The sequence below is a fragment of the Heliangelus exortis genome, chromosome 5 (assembly GCF_036169615.1).
Source record: "Heliangelus exortis chromosome 5, bHelExo1.hap1, whole genome shotgun sequence".
Taxonomy (NCBI): Eukaryota; Metazoa; Chordata; class Aves; order Apodiformes; family Trochilidae; genus Heliangelus; species Heliangelus exortis.
Genome location: NC_092426.1, coordinates 872,272 through 885,137, shown reverse-complemented (window position 1 = coordinate 885,137; position 12,866 = coordinate 872,272). Strand labels below are relative to the sequence as shown.

The 12,866-nt window shown below is 44.9% G+C and overlaps 1 protein-coding gene across 2 annotated transcripts in view; it reads right to left on the bottom strand.

The window, feature by feature from the left end:
- Nucleotides 1-3: 3 nt before the first annotated feature.
- Nucleotides 4-12,866, bottom strand: part of FANCM (FA complementation group M) — a 61,528-nt gene continuing 48,665 nt past the window's right edge. The window contains exons 14-23 of one of the 2 annotated variants that reach the window (XM_071745077.1): nt 9,722-11,678; nt 8,423-8,502; nt 8,254-8,322; nt 7,636-7,773; nt 5,974-6,127; nt 4,848-4,954; nt 3,894-4,454; nt 2,620-3,004; nt 827-1,118; nt 4-246 (exon numbers count right to left, since the gene is read on the bottom strand). In XM_071745077.1, the coding sequence (XP_071601178.1) occupies nt 117-246; nt 827-1,118; nt 2,620-3,004; nt 3,894-4,454; nt 4,848-4,954; nt 5,974-6,127; nt 7,636-7,773; nt 8,254-8,322; nt 8,423-8,502; nt 9,722-11,678 (3,873 nt within the window). In that variant the 3' untranslated portion in view covers nt 4-116. The remainder of the gene's footprint in view (nt 247-826; nt 1,119-2,619; nt 3,005-3,893; nt 4,455-4,847; nt 4,955-5,973; nt 6,128-7,635; nt 7,774-8,253; nt 8,323-8,422; nt 8,503-9,721; nt 11,679-12,866) is intronic. The other variant, XM_071745078.1, reaches the window with a different exon arrangement.

Genomic DNA, 12,866 nt, shown 5'->3' with positions numbered 1-12,866 from the left:
CCCTGATGTTTCTACGAGGATTTATTTACATTTTTACAGCAAATCAAAACTTCAGTAAAGTGCAGTTAAAAAGAAAAGAGCCTGGGTGGGGGATCCCAAGCCCAGATCCATCCCCCTCAGCTCTTGGCAGCTGCAGGGCTCCTCTCAGGCAGCATCTGCAGGTCACAGCCATGGTGCAGGTAGCTGTAGATCTCCTCTGCCTTCTGCTGGCTGACCCGGGCCCCGGCAGCGATGTCCAGAGGGGAGCTGTAAGAGACCACAGCAGGAGGACACCTCAGCTCCTGCTCACTGCAGTCCCAGGAGCAACAGCAGCACAAAAAGGGAGTCACAGTATCACTGTGGTTGGAACAGACCTCCAAGTCCAACCATCAGCCTGACAGCACCAGGGCAACTGAACCATGTCCTGAAGTACCACATCCCCAGGGAAATGCCTGGGGGCAAGAAGTGTCCAGAGAGAGCAAGAGGAATGCCCCGAGCTGCTGGCAGTCACCTCTCCAGGCTCCTGAGGGCTCTGAGCACAGCAGAGAGCAGCAGCAAGAAGAGGGAATGCCAGAAAAGGGGAAAGGAAAATGTATGGAGTAGAAGGGATGGCAGGAGCAGGGCCTGATCACTGTCCTGCCCTGCTCAGCCTGGAAAGATGGAAAGTGCCTTAACAGCAGGACTGGCAGGAGACAGGAAAGCTCCTGGGGAGCTCTGCCAGGAACAGACAGGCACAGGAAGATCTCCCTGAGCAACCACCCCCAGCAGCAGCCACCAGCCTGGGTGAGACAGGAGAGCAAAAGGGAAGTCAGACCTCAAAGCATTCCTTGCACAACTTTGCCCTTACCTGTTGACCATCTTCTTCACCGAGGCAAAGTGGTGGCACATGTTGAGAGCAGCCAGGTAGCTGAGGTTGGGAATGCTCAAGTAGAAGTTGAGCATCTCCTGCTGGTGACCCTCCAGCTCTGTTGGCACACAGATGGCAGTGTTTTTCCTCTGCTCCACCAAAGCCAGGTCTCTCAGCAAACCAGCAGTTTCCTCCTGGCAAGAACTGAAAAGAATTCGGACCCCAGCCTGGAGCAAGGCTGAGAGCAGACTGTCATAGTACTGAGTCCTCTGGAAAAATCGTGTTGTTTCTCCTGCAGAGGGAAAACACAGAAAACTCAGAGAGATTCAAGTGCAAAATTACTGTGAAAGATCCAATATGAAACTCTCACAAAGCAAAATGGCTCAAAGATCCTCTGCTCTGCAGACACACAGAAATGAGGAGAGACAAAACACCTCATGGAAGGAGAGAGAAAGGGTCATGGGAGCAGCATTTACTCAATTATTTGAGAGGCAGAGGTTAGGAATTAACACTGAAAATGCAAATTAAATGTCACTAGGAGAGAGGACTGAATAGAACACATGGTAAGTGATGAACAGGACAGACCAAAGCACTCAGAAGAGGTTTTGGAAAGCTACAGAGGTGAGAGTGCTCTTGAACTCTAGACAGTTATGAGAAAAAAAATGGACAAAACCAATGGCAATAAATATCAGCTTCAGCAGAGGGTAAGCAGGCAGCTCAAACACAACCCACTTATCTGCAGCCCCTGCTGAGAAGCTGCGTCTTCAGTGACCAATTCTACCATTGTTTCTATATTTGAACTACCAATAAACTAGATTTATGCATCCACAAAAGTTTGATTTCAGTGGTGGAGTTTTATTTCCCAGAACACCTGTAACTTAATTGGAGCTGTAAGCTCCAGTTACCTGTGAAGCAGGTGCAAGGATGACCCCTCAATTGTTTTGTAGATGTCACTGAGAACAGACAGCATTTGTAAACCTATTTGATTGCATAACTTGAATCTTAGGATTGAAACAAATGGCTTGTCCAAACTATGTAAAATAAAGCAACATTCCTGAATTATCCATAAATGTTTAATCAAGTCAGGAGGTGTCTCTGTGACTCCTCTGCTCTGTGGCACAGACAAAAGCTCAAGCCCAGCCTTCCCCAAGGAACTCTTTGCAGGAATGCTCTCTGTCTTTTTCTAACAAGTGATTTCTTCAGCTGCTGATCTGCTGCTCCACTGCCTGGCCAGATCTCTGTGGTCTGAAGGCAGCCACCCCAGCAGGTGGGGTGGGGTGCTCAGGGTGGCTCCTCTGCTCCCTGGCTCTAACCCATGGGAGTTTCCTGCACAGTTTGACAGGTGCTGCTCCTTAGTCGCTGCCAGAAAAACATTTTTTTCTTTAATCCAGTATTATCTCAGTCTTGAGCAAAGCAAAGATTGTGCTTGCTCCTTTATTGTGCTATTCTCATCTTTTTGTTGAAATCTGCCTTGACGGTGGGGGCCTCCTTCACATGTTACTATGGTCAGTTAATGTTTGAGCCCACTCATTTTTTCCTGCTTCAGTAATTCACAGAATCACAGGATGTTTAGGTTGGAAGAGACCTCCAAGCTCACCCAGTCCAACCTCTGTGCTGTGACACTGATTAACATCCCTTCCAGACCCTGGTGTTATCTCTGCCTCCATTAAGTGGCTCTCAACAACAGAACAAGTTTCCACGCTCAGCTGGTGACCTGATGGATGCAGTGCTGCTCCAGCCACCAGCACACAGGTTTTCTGTGTCCCCCTGCATCCCCCAGCTGGAACACCCACCTGGTTTCACCCTGTCCTTCTCCACAATCACACAAATCCTCTCACAGACCCTCCGCAGGCGCTGGATCCGCTGGGTGATTTTGTTCCTGTGGGCAGAGCTCTGGAATTCTGAGAGGAGCCTCCTCTCCACGGCCAGCCGGGTGCTGAGGATGTAGTGGCTGCTGCCCAGGGAGCAGACCTGCACCCTCACCCCGTGAAGGGCCCTCAGGGAGGAAAGCACCTGGGGCCCAGAGGAGATCTCCCGGGTGTCTGCCAGGATGCAGAGGGAAGGGCTGCTCTCCAGAGGGAGCCCTGGAAACGGAGCTGGAGCTGGAGAAGGGTTTGTGGAAGCAGAGCTGAGGGGAACTGAAGGTCTCCTGCGGGTGTTGTTCAGAGAGCTTCCCACCTGTGGGTGTTGGAAATCACACAGCAGTGCTGAGAGATCACAGAAGCAAAAGGCCAAGGAACAACATGCCAATAAAGCAGTGTGCATGGACTGACACTCAACAGATTCACTTTTCTACACCTATTTCTCCTCCTACACTTTTTAATTCCAGTTATTTTAAATAATAATTGTGAACATTTAAAAAATATATTTTCCAATATCTAAAAACATTAAAATTTTCAGATTAACACTTAATCCCTTACATAAACAGTCTCCCAAATTATTTCATCTGCTATTTAGCAGCTTGAATGACAGGAGCCTACAGCCTCCACTAAAGGCTTCAGCAAAATCTGAGCACTGGCCATGATGAAGCCAGGCAGAAAAGTGAAAGAGATCTGGAATGCAACCTCAGGCAACGAAGGGTCCAAACTCAGGACAGTGAACAAGTATTTTCCAACTACAAAACCCAAAAGAAATAGTGGATGCTGCCTGCAATCTGAAACATCCATATTCCTCCATGTTTGTCAGACTCAGGGTAGCATCTAATCCCCAGTTTTTATGTACTGAGTGCTGAGTTACTCTCTGAGTTACCCTGTGAGTGCAGAACCTCTCTTTAGGGAAGCCAAGGATGGTGATGTATGCAGCACCAGCAGATCAGAGCTGCTCCTGTGCCCCAGCAGCATGCTCACATTATAGATATATTTTTGATTTTTATTTTAATTGGAGGGGAGGAAAGCAAGGTGGGGGATGTTGATGGTTGGATGTGGTGATCTTAGAGGTCTTTTCCAGCCATGACCATGATTGCTGCCAGCCCTCACACCAACAGTGACACAGGGAAGTTCCCACCCAGGGGGAGCCTTTAGCAAAGTGTGAGGTGAGGGGAAGGTCCCTGTTGTGAACTGACACCAACCTCAGGGGGAGGCTGCAGATCCTCCTTCCCTGCAGCAGCAGGTGGGTGGTGTGTGCTCCTGACTGGATGCTCTGGGTGAAAATCCAGCATTTCAGACACTGAAGCTTTCAACCCCAGAAGCAGCTCAGTCTTGCTGCTCACAGACTGATGAACACTTGTTTCCCCAGCAGTTTCTCTGTGCTGGGCAGAAGCAGCTGAAGGCAATGCCTTGAGTAACTGAGGACTCCCCTGCTCTGCCCCAGGAGGGTCTGTTCTCAGGGGCCTCTCATTGCTGATGTTTGTTTCTTCCTCACTGGAGTCACTGAGGACAATAATTCGGGATGTTTTCTTCTTTTGCCCTGGGACAGAGGAGTTCTCTCCCATCCTGGCATGGTTTAATTGCTTTCTGCAGCGGGTCAGGTATTGTTTTCTTCCACTTGTAAAACTCTCATTATTTAGGAGATCAAAATTAACACACAATTCCTCCTCCTCCTCACTAGATTCACTTTTTTTGCAAGTCTCCTCTTCCTCCTCTCCAACACAGAAACTGTCTTCTGCATAACTCTGGTCTTGCTCAGGAATCTGTGGGGGTGAAAAAAAAAAGACAAACCCAGAAAAAGTTCTGAAACCCTGTGATGATTTTTCCCCTCTCCATAAACACACTTTGTTTATCCAACCCACCCTACACACAAGTGCTGGGGGCTTCTCACACCTCCCAAAGCTCCCCAGTACCCAGACCCTGTATGTTGGTAGCTGGGGCTGGAAGGAACAGCGGGGCAGCTGCTCTCTGTCAGGCCCATGAGTTCTCACCAGAAAGATTTGATGGGAGTAGTAACTGCTGTATCACTATTGAGGCTTTGTCAGAACTTATTATTATACCAACAGTTGGCTGCAAACTACACATCAGAGTTGGAACCTAAGCACAGTTGCACACCACTGGAATTCCACAAGGACAGCAGTGATTCTGTGTCCTACCTGTGAGAAAATGTCCATGCTGCTGAATTCACGATGAACCATTTTGTATCTGTTGCCCAGAGCTGGACTATGCACAGACTTCAGGTAAACTCCTTTCATCTCACTGTCTGAATTACAACCAGAAGACAAAAGGGAACACAGGATTAATAAGGATATAATATTTGTTATTGTTACTTTATTGTTATTTCTTATTCAAGATTAAGAAACCCCCTTATGGTCTCCCAAAACCCTGTATTTCACAAAACAAGCATTTGACATTTCCCAGACACCTCTGCACACCCCAAAGGGAAGGGTGAGGTGTCCCCAGGTAGCTGCCAGGATGGGTGCCATGCCCAAGGCTGTCCCAGCAGGCAGAGCTCAGAGCCTGCAGCAGGGAGCAGGGCAAAGTTAAGCCCAGCAAACAGACATCATGTTGGTGTCTGTACTGCAGCCTCTCCCACACCAGACACATCAACTGATTTCACAGACTGTATGAGAAGAAGGTGGGTTCAAAGCCCACACAGGACCTTACTGGGAACTCACAATTTCACTGGAGGAGAAAAGCTCCCAGCAACATCTGGGAATCTTAAATGGTAGCAAGATTATTCCACCATGCAAATGTCCCATGGGAGGACAGAGTTTGTAAGCACAGGGGGAAGTACACCACCTCAGCCAAGGAACAGCATCAGCTTCTCAGCTCTGTGTCAACACTGACATTTTATCGTTAACATAAATATTGTTATTTCATATTGTATTTTAGGTGCCTCTGTAACTGAGGACCTGGAAGATTCAGGGATTTCTAAATTAAATGGAAAATTGTGTGTTCATTCAGCCATACTGGTGTATGAGGGGGTGGCTGACTCCCAGTGAGAGGTGATCTCCTGCCCCTGCCATCCTCAAAGAATGGACTCCAGCCTGCCCAAAGCCTTGGGCCAATAAAATCCTCACTGGAGAGTCTGACTGCATAAGAAACCCAGGCAGATACAAACAGAAAAGGGACAGGCAGATAATGAGAAGTGCCTGACCTACCCCAGCTGAGGAGGCTCCTGCTGACAGCTGACACACACTGAGCCATGCCCATCATAAACCTTTTGCTGTGCAACACCTCTTAACATTGGTAACACCATAAATGAGTCTCCCCCCTCACCATTTAACACTTGTGTGATCTCCACATCATCATCCAGGAACTGAGCAAGGGAGGAGTTCATCTCCTCTGCATCGTCGCTCTCGTCAGATGAAACAGCATCAGCCCCTTCCTGGGACAGCTCAGCTTCTTCATCTAGAAACTGTCTTCCTGCATTCTAAAAATAAGACAAAGATCCAAACAATGTAAAGAACACAAAGTTCCATAAAATACCTGGCAGCACACACAGACCTGACCCTCCAGCACAGAAGGAGAAGCTGGAGCTCACTTCAAAGGCAGTCCCAGCTCGTTGTGCTCTTTGCCCCCAGTGCACAGTGCAGACAGAGGTTACTGACATGCTGCAGCTAAGCCACATAAACATCAGTTTAGTTTGTAATTCATAAGCCTAATTTTACTCATTTTATTTGCTTTCAAAAATCTGTATTGATTTAAAAGCATTGGATTACTCTGAACCCAGAAAGTCCCCCAGTAACTTCAGAAACTTTGCCCTTTCCTGCTTAGGATCATGATGCAAACCTCAGGACTAAGTTCCATCAAAAACAGAACAAAACATTCACAAGAGTGTACAAGGACAGGAATTAATTCAGAAAGATATTTTGTCAGAGTTATACTATATCAAGCTAACTTTTCCTCTCATAATTTCAATTGTAAAGTACTAAAGTAAAAATAAAATCCAAATACCACTATGTATCCCAATTACTCCAAAAGAATCAGTAGTTTGCCTTTAAAATACTTGGAATAAAAAGCACAAAGCTGTAAATTTTCATTTAGCACATGGGAGGCTAAGGCAGCTTGTGCTACATTAAAGGACATCTCTGGTTTTCAAATTTTCCAAAGTATTTTCATTATTTGCTTACACCAATTAGTAAGCCTGAGTGACAGGCACCATGAATAGTTCCTTTTCCAGAACATTTTTGATTATTCTGAAACACATTGGAGACCACTTGTTTACAGGAAAGAACTCTCAATGCTATTTGCCAATTAGTCTTAATCCTTCTTACTTCTGAAGGACTATGGAGAGGACAAACCCTGCCACGTGAAAAGCACTGTGACACCAGAAAGGAGCACTCAAGACTCTGGTCACACTTAACTTGTTATTGAAGCTTTGAATTCAGTGCCAGTGGCTGTTCTGCTCACAGCCTCTGTTAATCCAAACACAGATCCCTGCTGCACTCCAGCCCCTGCACTGTGACAGAGCACAGCAGCTGGGGGGGAACTGATCTGAGTGATTTTGATGCCTTGGATCCCCTGTGGGTCTGGAATTCTGAGTGTCAGGATTCATGAACACTATGAAAGTTTAGGGAAGATGATATATGAAGGCAGAGTTGAATTTCATAAGCACACAGGTAAAACATTCTCTTGCCAAGAACCTTTTGGTCTCACGTGAAAAAAAAAAAAGTTTAAATAAATTGGAAAAGGAATTTTCCATCAACTTCATCTTTTTTCTTCCAGAACATAGACTACTGATACTATAGGGCAGCTCCATAAAGAAGATTATCTTTAAAACATTGAAAATATTGAACATGGAGCTTTTCTCCATTAGGCTTTGCAGTGCTGCAAATGTGCAGGAACACACAGAAGTGTGACAACACAAGGCCAGACTCTGCAACTGAAATGCTCCAAATGTGACCCTCAGGACATTGAGGGACACTTCACATCACCTACCCTGAGTGCAGATCTGCTCCTGACCTCCTGACATTTCCTGCTCCTCAGCTGCTTTTTGCTGCAGGCTGCTGAGCTGCTTTTTGTGGGCCTGCAGGAGTTCTTGTGAAAATCCATGCTGTCATCACTGGATATGTCTGACTAGAGAAAGATTTCACAGACATTTCAATAAATAAGCCTAAAGCAAGTGATATTTTAATATTTTGAACAGTCATCCTTCAACATCTGGTTGGTTTTAATCGACACCTGATTTTTTGTGATTGGGTTGCAAGGGCAAAATAATGCAATGATGTTAGATCAGAAAACACTGGGGAAAAAAATCAGGTGAAACGTGATTGTTTAATTTCTGATGCAAGGCTTTGTGGCAGAATGTTTATTTACTGCCTCTGACAAAGGGAGAGGCTCAGCTCTCTGGCCTCTAACAACAACAGCAAAGTCACCTTTGGAGACCTTGCAGGAGACCTGAAGGGAGCAAAGCGACTGCATTCTGATATGCATTAGGTTAGATGGCCTGAAATATTAGGAACATTTGTCTACTGTCTGGGATAAGGAGTAAATGGTTCAATATCTCCACAAAGGAGCCTGCACTCCTGTGCCCCTGCCCCCCAAGCCCTCACTGACCACGTTCAGGGGGTGTCTGCGTTTCCTGGCAGCACGGATCGGCGACTCGAAATCGGTGTCACTCAGAACCTGTGTGAACAGAAACAGGGGTCATGGCCAAGAGGATGGTTGCTTTGCTGGTTATTTCCTTGGCCTGCTTTCCTTTTTTTTTTTTTTTAATAAGACTCACATCAGGAGACTTCAAAACATTCTTCCTTTTCCTATTTTTCCTCTGGAAAACGATCTCCTCTTCACTCTCGCTGCTGGTTCCTGCAGAAAAAAGCAGTAAACAACATTTACAGGAAAATGTATTGCTCACAATACAATATTGCTGCAACTGAGCAATCAAAAACTGTCTGTCCAAAAGAGTAGAAAGGAGATTACTTATTGATCTATGCGGCAAATATTGTTGTCTTTAGCCTTGTTAATCAAAACAAATAATCTCCAGCTGAGATGGACAATAAATCCTCCTTCCCTGGGAGCCTCTCTGGGGAAGTGATTACCCCAGGCAGCACAGGCACAGCAAAAGGGAGGTGAAAAATGAAACCAAGAGGAGAAGCCTCCAAAAGTTGAGTAAAAGTTAGACTTCTGGAAGCATTTTGTAATGTGAATCCCTATGGGTGCAGAGACACAAAGACAGAACTCACTATGAACTCCTCTTCCTGATTGCTTTTCAAACAACTGCAGGGTTGGTTTTTTTTGCTCTGACAAAGGGTGTCTGGATGAAATACAAGATCTTCTTCACATGCTGTCAGGAAAAAGCTCCTGAGAGAGATCCTGGACTCCCTGCAATGGGAATAAGGTCCTTCCTCCCCCAAAGCAGGCTGGACATCCACAGTCTGATCCAGGTTCAGCATTAACCCTGCAATTTGCTTCCTTTTCTGGTTTTGAGGTGGGTTTTTTTGTTTTGTTTTTGGGGAGGAAACAACTAATAGGATGGAGCCTTGGAACATTTGATATTTTAAAGATAATCTGGGTTTGTGCTGAAGTTATAATAGGAAAATTTTAAATATAAATCAGTTGTCATGCAACTAAACTGAGAGAAATCCATTAGTAGACATTTTATTCCTCAGAAACAAGGATAGGAACATGCAGAGTCATGGATTCAAGGGCTGGAGCACAAGAGGTCCAGATGATTACAAATCAGATACTGAGAGGATTAAGAAAGAGTTCTAAGGGCAGCTACAGCTCAGATGGTGACATCCCACAGGGTTGCACTGGGAGCACTGGTGAAGAAACACAAGGGGTTTAATTCCCAGGGCTTCCCCCAAGGTGCACATTTGCATTTCCACCTCAAACACTGAGCTCATTGCAGGGTTAGAATCCTGGGAAGTCTCCTCGTGGAGCAAACTTCTAGTATTATAACCATCATTCCCTTTTCCTTCCTTCCCACCTCAGTCATAAAGCCAAACTGAGGACCCCAAAGATACTGAATTCTACATTATTTATTTAACCAGGAAGGTACTCAGTGTCCCACTGAAATCCCTACCTTCAGCTGGAAACACAGGTGAAACAGGAGGGTTGGGGTCTTCCAGGTTTTCAGTTCTTCCCAAAGGGGAATCAAGTGCATCCAGAGCTGAACTCCCAAACTTTCTGTGTGGGTTTGCATTTACTTTATCTGTAAGGGGCACCTCTGGAATTTCATCCTTGGCATTAGAGAAGAAATTCATAGGAAGTCTTTTGATAGCTTTAATATTTTTCACCCCTCTGCTTTTTGGGGTGGAAAGTGCAGAAGGCAAAGCTTCAGGAGATCCACATCCCCTTCTTCTGTCTCCTGACCTCAGGAAAGGCATTTTAGGGGTAGCATCCTCAGTCCCTTCAGCATCATTCATGTTCCTACTCTGGACTGGCAATGGTGTGGAAATGGCTCTTCCCTTAGGACTTTTCCAGTCCCATTCTGGTGCTGTTTCATGTCTGGAGCTATCATTCAGTAATTTTTTTTTATCTTCAGTAGATTTAGCATCTCCTTGACTCCCTGAGGCACCATTTGAATTCCCAGTTTTAGTGTTTATAGGTTCTTCAGAGAGGTCATCCTCACACTCTTCAATGGAAAATCCCAGATCAAAGTTAACAGAAAACAGTTCTTGAGAGCAGTCATAGAAGTCTTCATCATCCAGGAACTGCTGGGTCACACCAACAGCACCTGAGGTTTCCATGGCTGGGGTTTTGCTGCTCACTGCCTGCTCCTGGCAGGTTTTGTCAGTGTTCACCTCTGCAGGAAACCTCTCAGAACCTTGCTCTGGAGCTGGCTGAACCCTCTCACCTGAATCAGACCTGGCTAAACTCTTCCTGCTCACAGAAAAACTTCCACCATTTGTGCCATCTTCAAATAAATGTATACTCTCTTTTCCATCAACAATCACAGTTCTCTTGTTCATGCCAAGATCTTCTTTATCTTTTTGAACAAAGTACTTTGTTGAAGGGTTATTTGTCAGAGTGTGATTTATTGTTGGAGTTTTCTTTTGAATTTCAGTGAATTCTTCACTGTCAAACAGACTATCAGAGCTGTCATTCCAGTGGGTTTCCTCTTTGGCTTTAGCAACAGGAGTCTCAGAGAATGACACAGTTTTTGAAAGGCAGGTACCTACAGAAATACACAATTCACTGGTGACTTTCAGCTGAGGCTTTTCAAAGAGCAGCAGTGAAGAATCAGCTTCTGAGGATGCAGAGAAGACTTTGTCCTGCAGTCCCTCTGAATACTTGTCATTAACAACTTTTTGAGAAGGACGTGTTGTTTCTTCATCTCTCATCATGTTTTCAAAATCATTAAGTTCATTCAAAGAGGGAGGAGACTGTGATAAAAGCTTTTTCACATGGGAAGGTATTTGTTTTAACCTGGAAGGGTCCCCAGATGGGCTCACAAATGCAAATGAATCCACATATGATTCAGGCAGATAAAATAAGTCAGAGGGCATGGGTGATTTCTCAGCTGTGAAGCTACTATAACCTGAATCTGCATGGTTTGTCCCCAGTGACCTACAAGTTTTATCTGGAGTTCTGGATTCCTTTAATGCTGCACTTTCATGAACTACAGTCCTGTCACTGTTGTCATATAGGTCAATACATTCAGTTAAGTCAAATGTAACCTCTAGTTCCTCATCCTTTTGACTGCCCTGGTGAGTAGCTTCAGGCAGAGCAAGCCTTCTTGCTGAGTCAGAAGCTGAAGCATTAACATCTGTAGGCAACACTTCCAAATTAAATCCAGAAGTTATTTTGGGAGACTTTGTTTTTGTTATTTTGAATGTGGAAAAGAAGTCGCTTCCATTATTATTTGTATCAGGTAAAACTGGTTTTACTTTTGACCTGTGTGCCATGTCTTTTCCAGATGAGTGTGGTGTGTGAGCCCAGGCAGGGCTGGCCATGGAAAGATGACTTTTATTTCTCTGAACATGAACATCTTCCAGGCATAAGTGAGGCTGGATCTCCAGTTGATAGCTGCAGTCTCCCTGGTGACAAACACAGTGCAATATTTCCTGTGAACACACACATGCCTTGAGGAACCTCTCATAAGGATATTTAAAACAAGTGACAAAGGTCTCCATGCCACAAGGAAAGTGCTTTGCAATTAAGGGCAGAACTTTCAAATAGAAATGTTGTTGGTATCTTTACTGCAAACCCAAGCTTGGTCAGTCAGCCCTGAATGGTTTAGAGAGAGCAGAAGATACCAAACCTAGATAAGGACAGCATCTCACAGACACAGACACCACCACACAGCACTGAGCTCTGCAGTCCAGATGCAGCTCTCACTCTCAGCAACCTGACTTTGCCAACAAACCAGGAGAGGCACCACGTCCTCAGCAGGGTGATGCTCACAGCTGCAGCTCTGGCAGGATTAGCAAACTGAGAAAGGTGCTGTGCACAGATGAAACCCTTATTCCAGCACAAAGCTTCTCTGCTCTCTTTGTACCATCATTTCTAATTTGGCTTTTGCTACTAACAGCACATTAAGAACTTGTCACCTACATACTCTTCACTTTTTTCTTTCACAGATGCTTATTAATCTTTTGTTCCAAAAGGCACTGACCTAGACAACCAATTCTTTTTAAAAATACACTTGAAAAAAGCACAGTAGACTTTGACATCACTCTCAGTTAGCTTTTCAATCCAGGCAGTTCAATGGGTACCTATTTGTTACCCTTCTCGTTCTCCCTTTAAATTAAGATTTCAAAATTAAGGCATGCAATCTCCAAAAGGTACAGTAAGGGCCAAATGAGGCTCTGACAGCAATGGTCTGAAACACTCCTTCAAAGCTCAAACCTGTTTCACTAATAGAAAAAAAAACCAACCCAAAAAGAAATAAAAGAGAGGATGTAAGATCTAAATAGAAAGTACAAATTTTTTGGCAGTTCAGTCAGATGAATCCCTGGACTCATTAATCCCTGAAATTAAGCAAGGTATGTTTAAAAGTACTAAAACTTTATCGAAGAGTGGGTGATAAAACTGACTTTTACAGTAAGAGGTTACCTGCTTCCTCTACAACTAACCCTCCCCAAAAGTTTTACTGTATATAGGAGGAAGAAAAAAAAATAAACCTGCTCATAGTCATAACCTGGCTGAACCTCCTCCTTGTCCCAGGAGGCCATTATGAGAGCAGCTGTAATTCAGCTGGTGCCAGCCATGCTGATACTCACTGT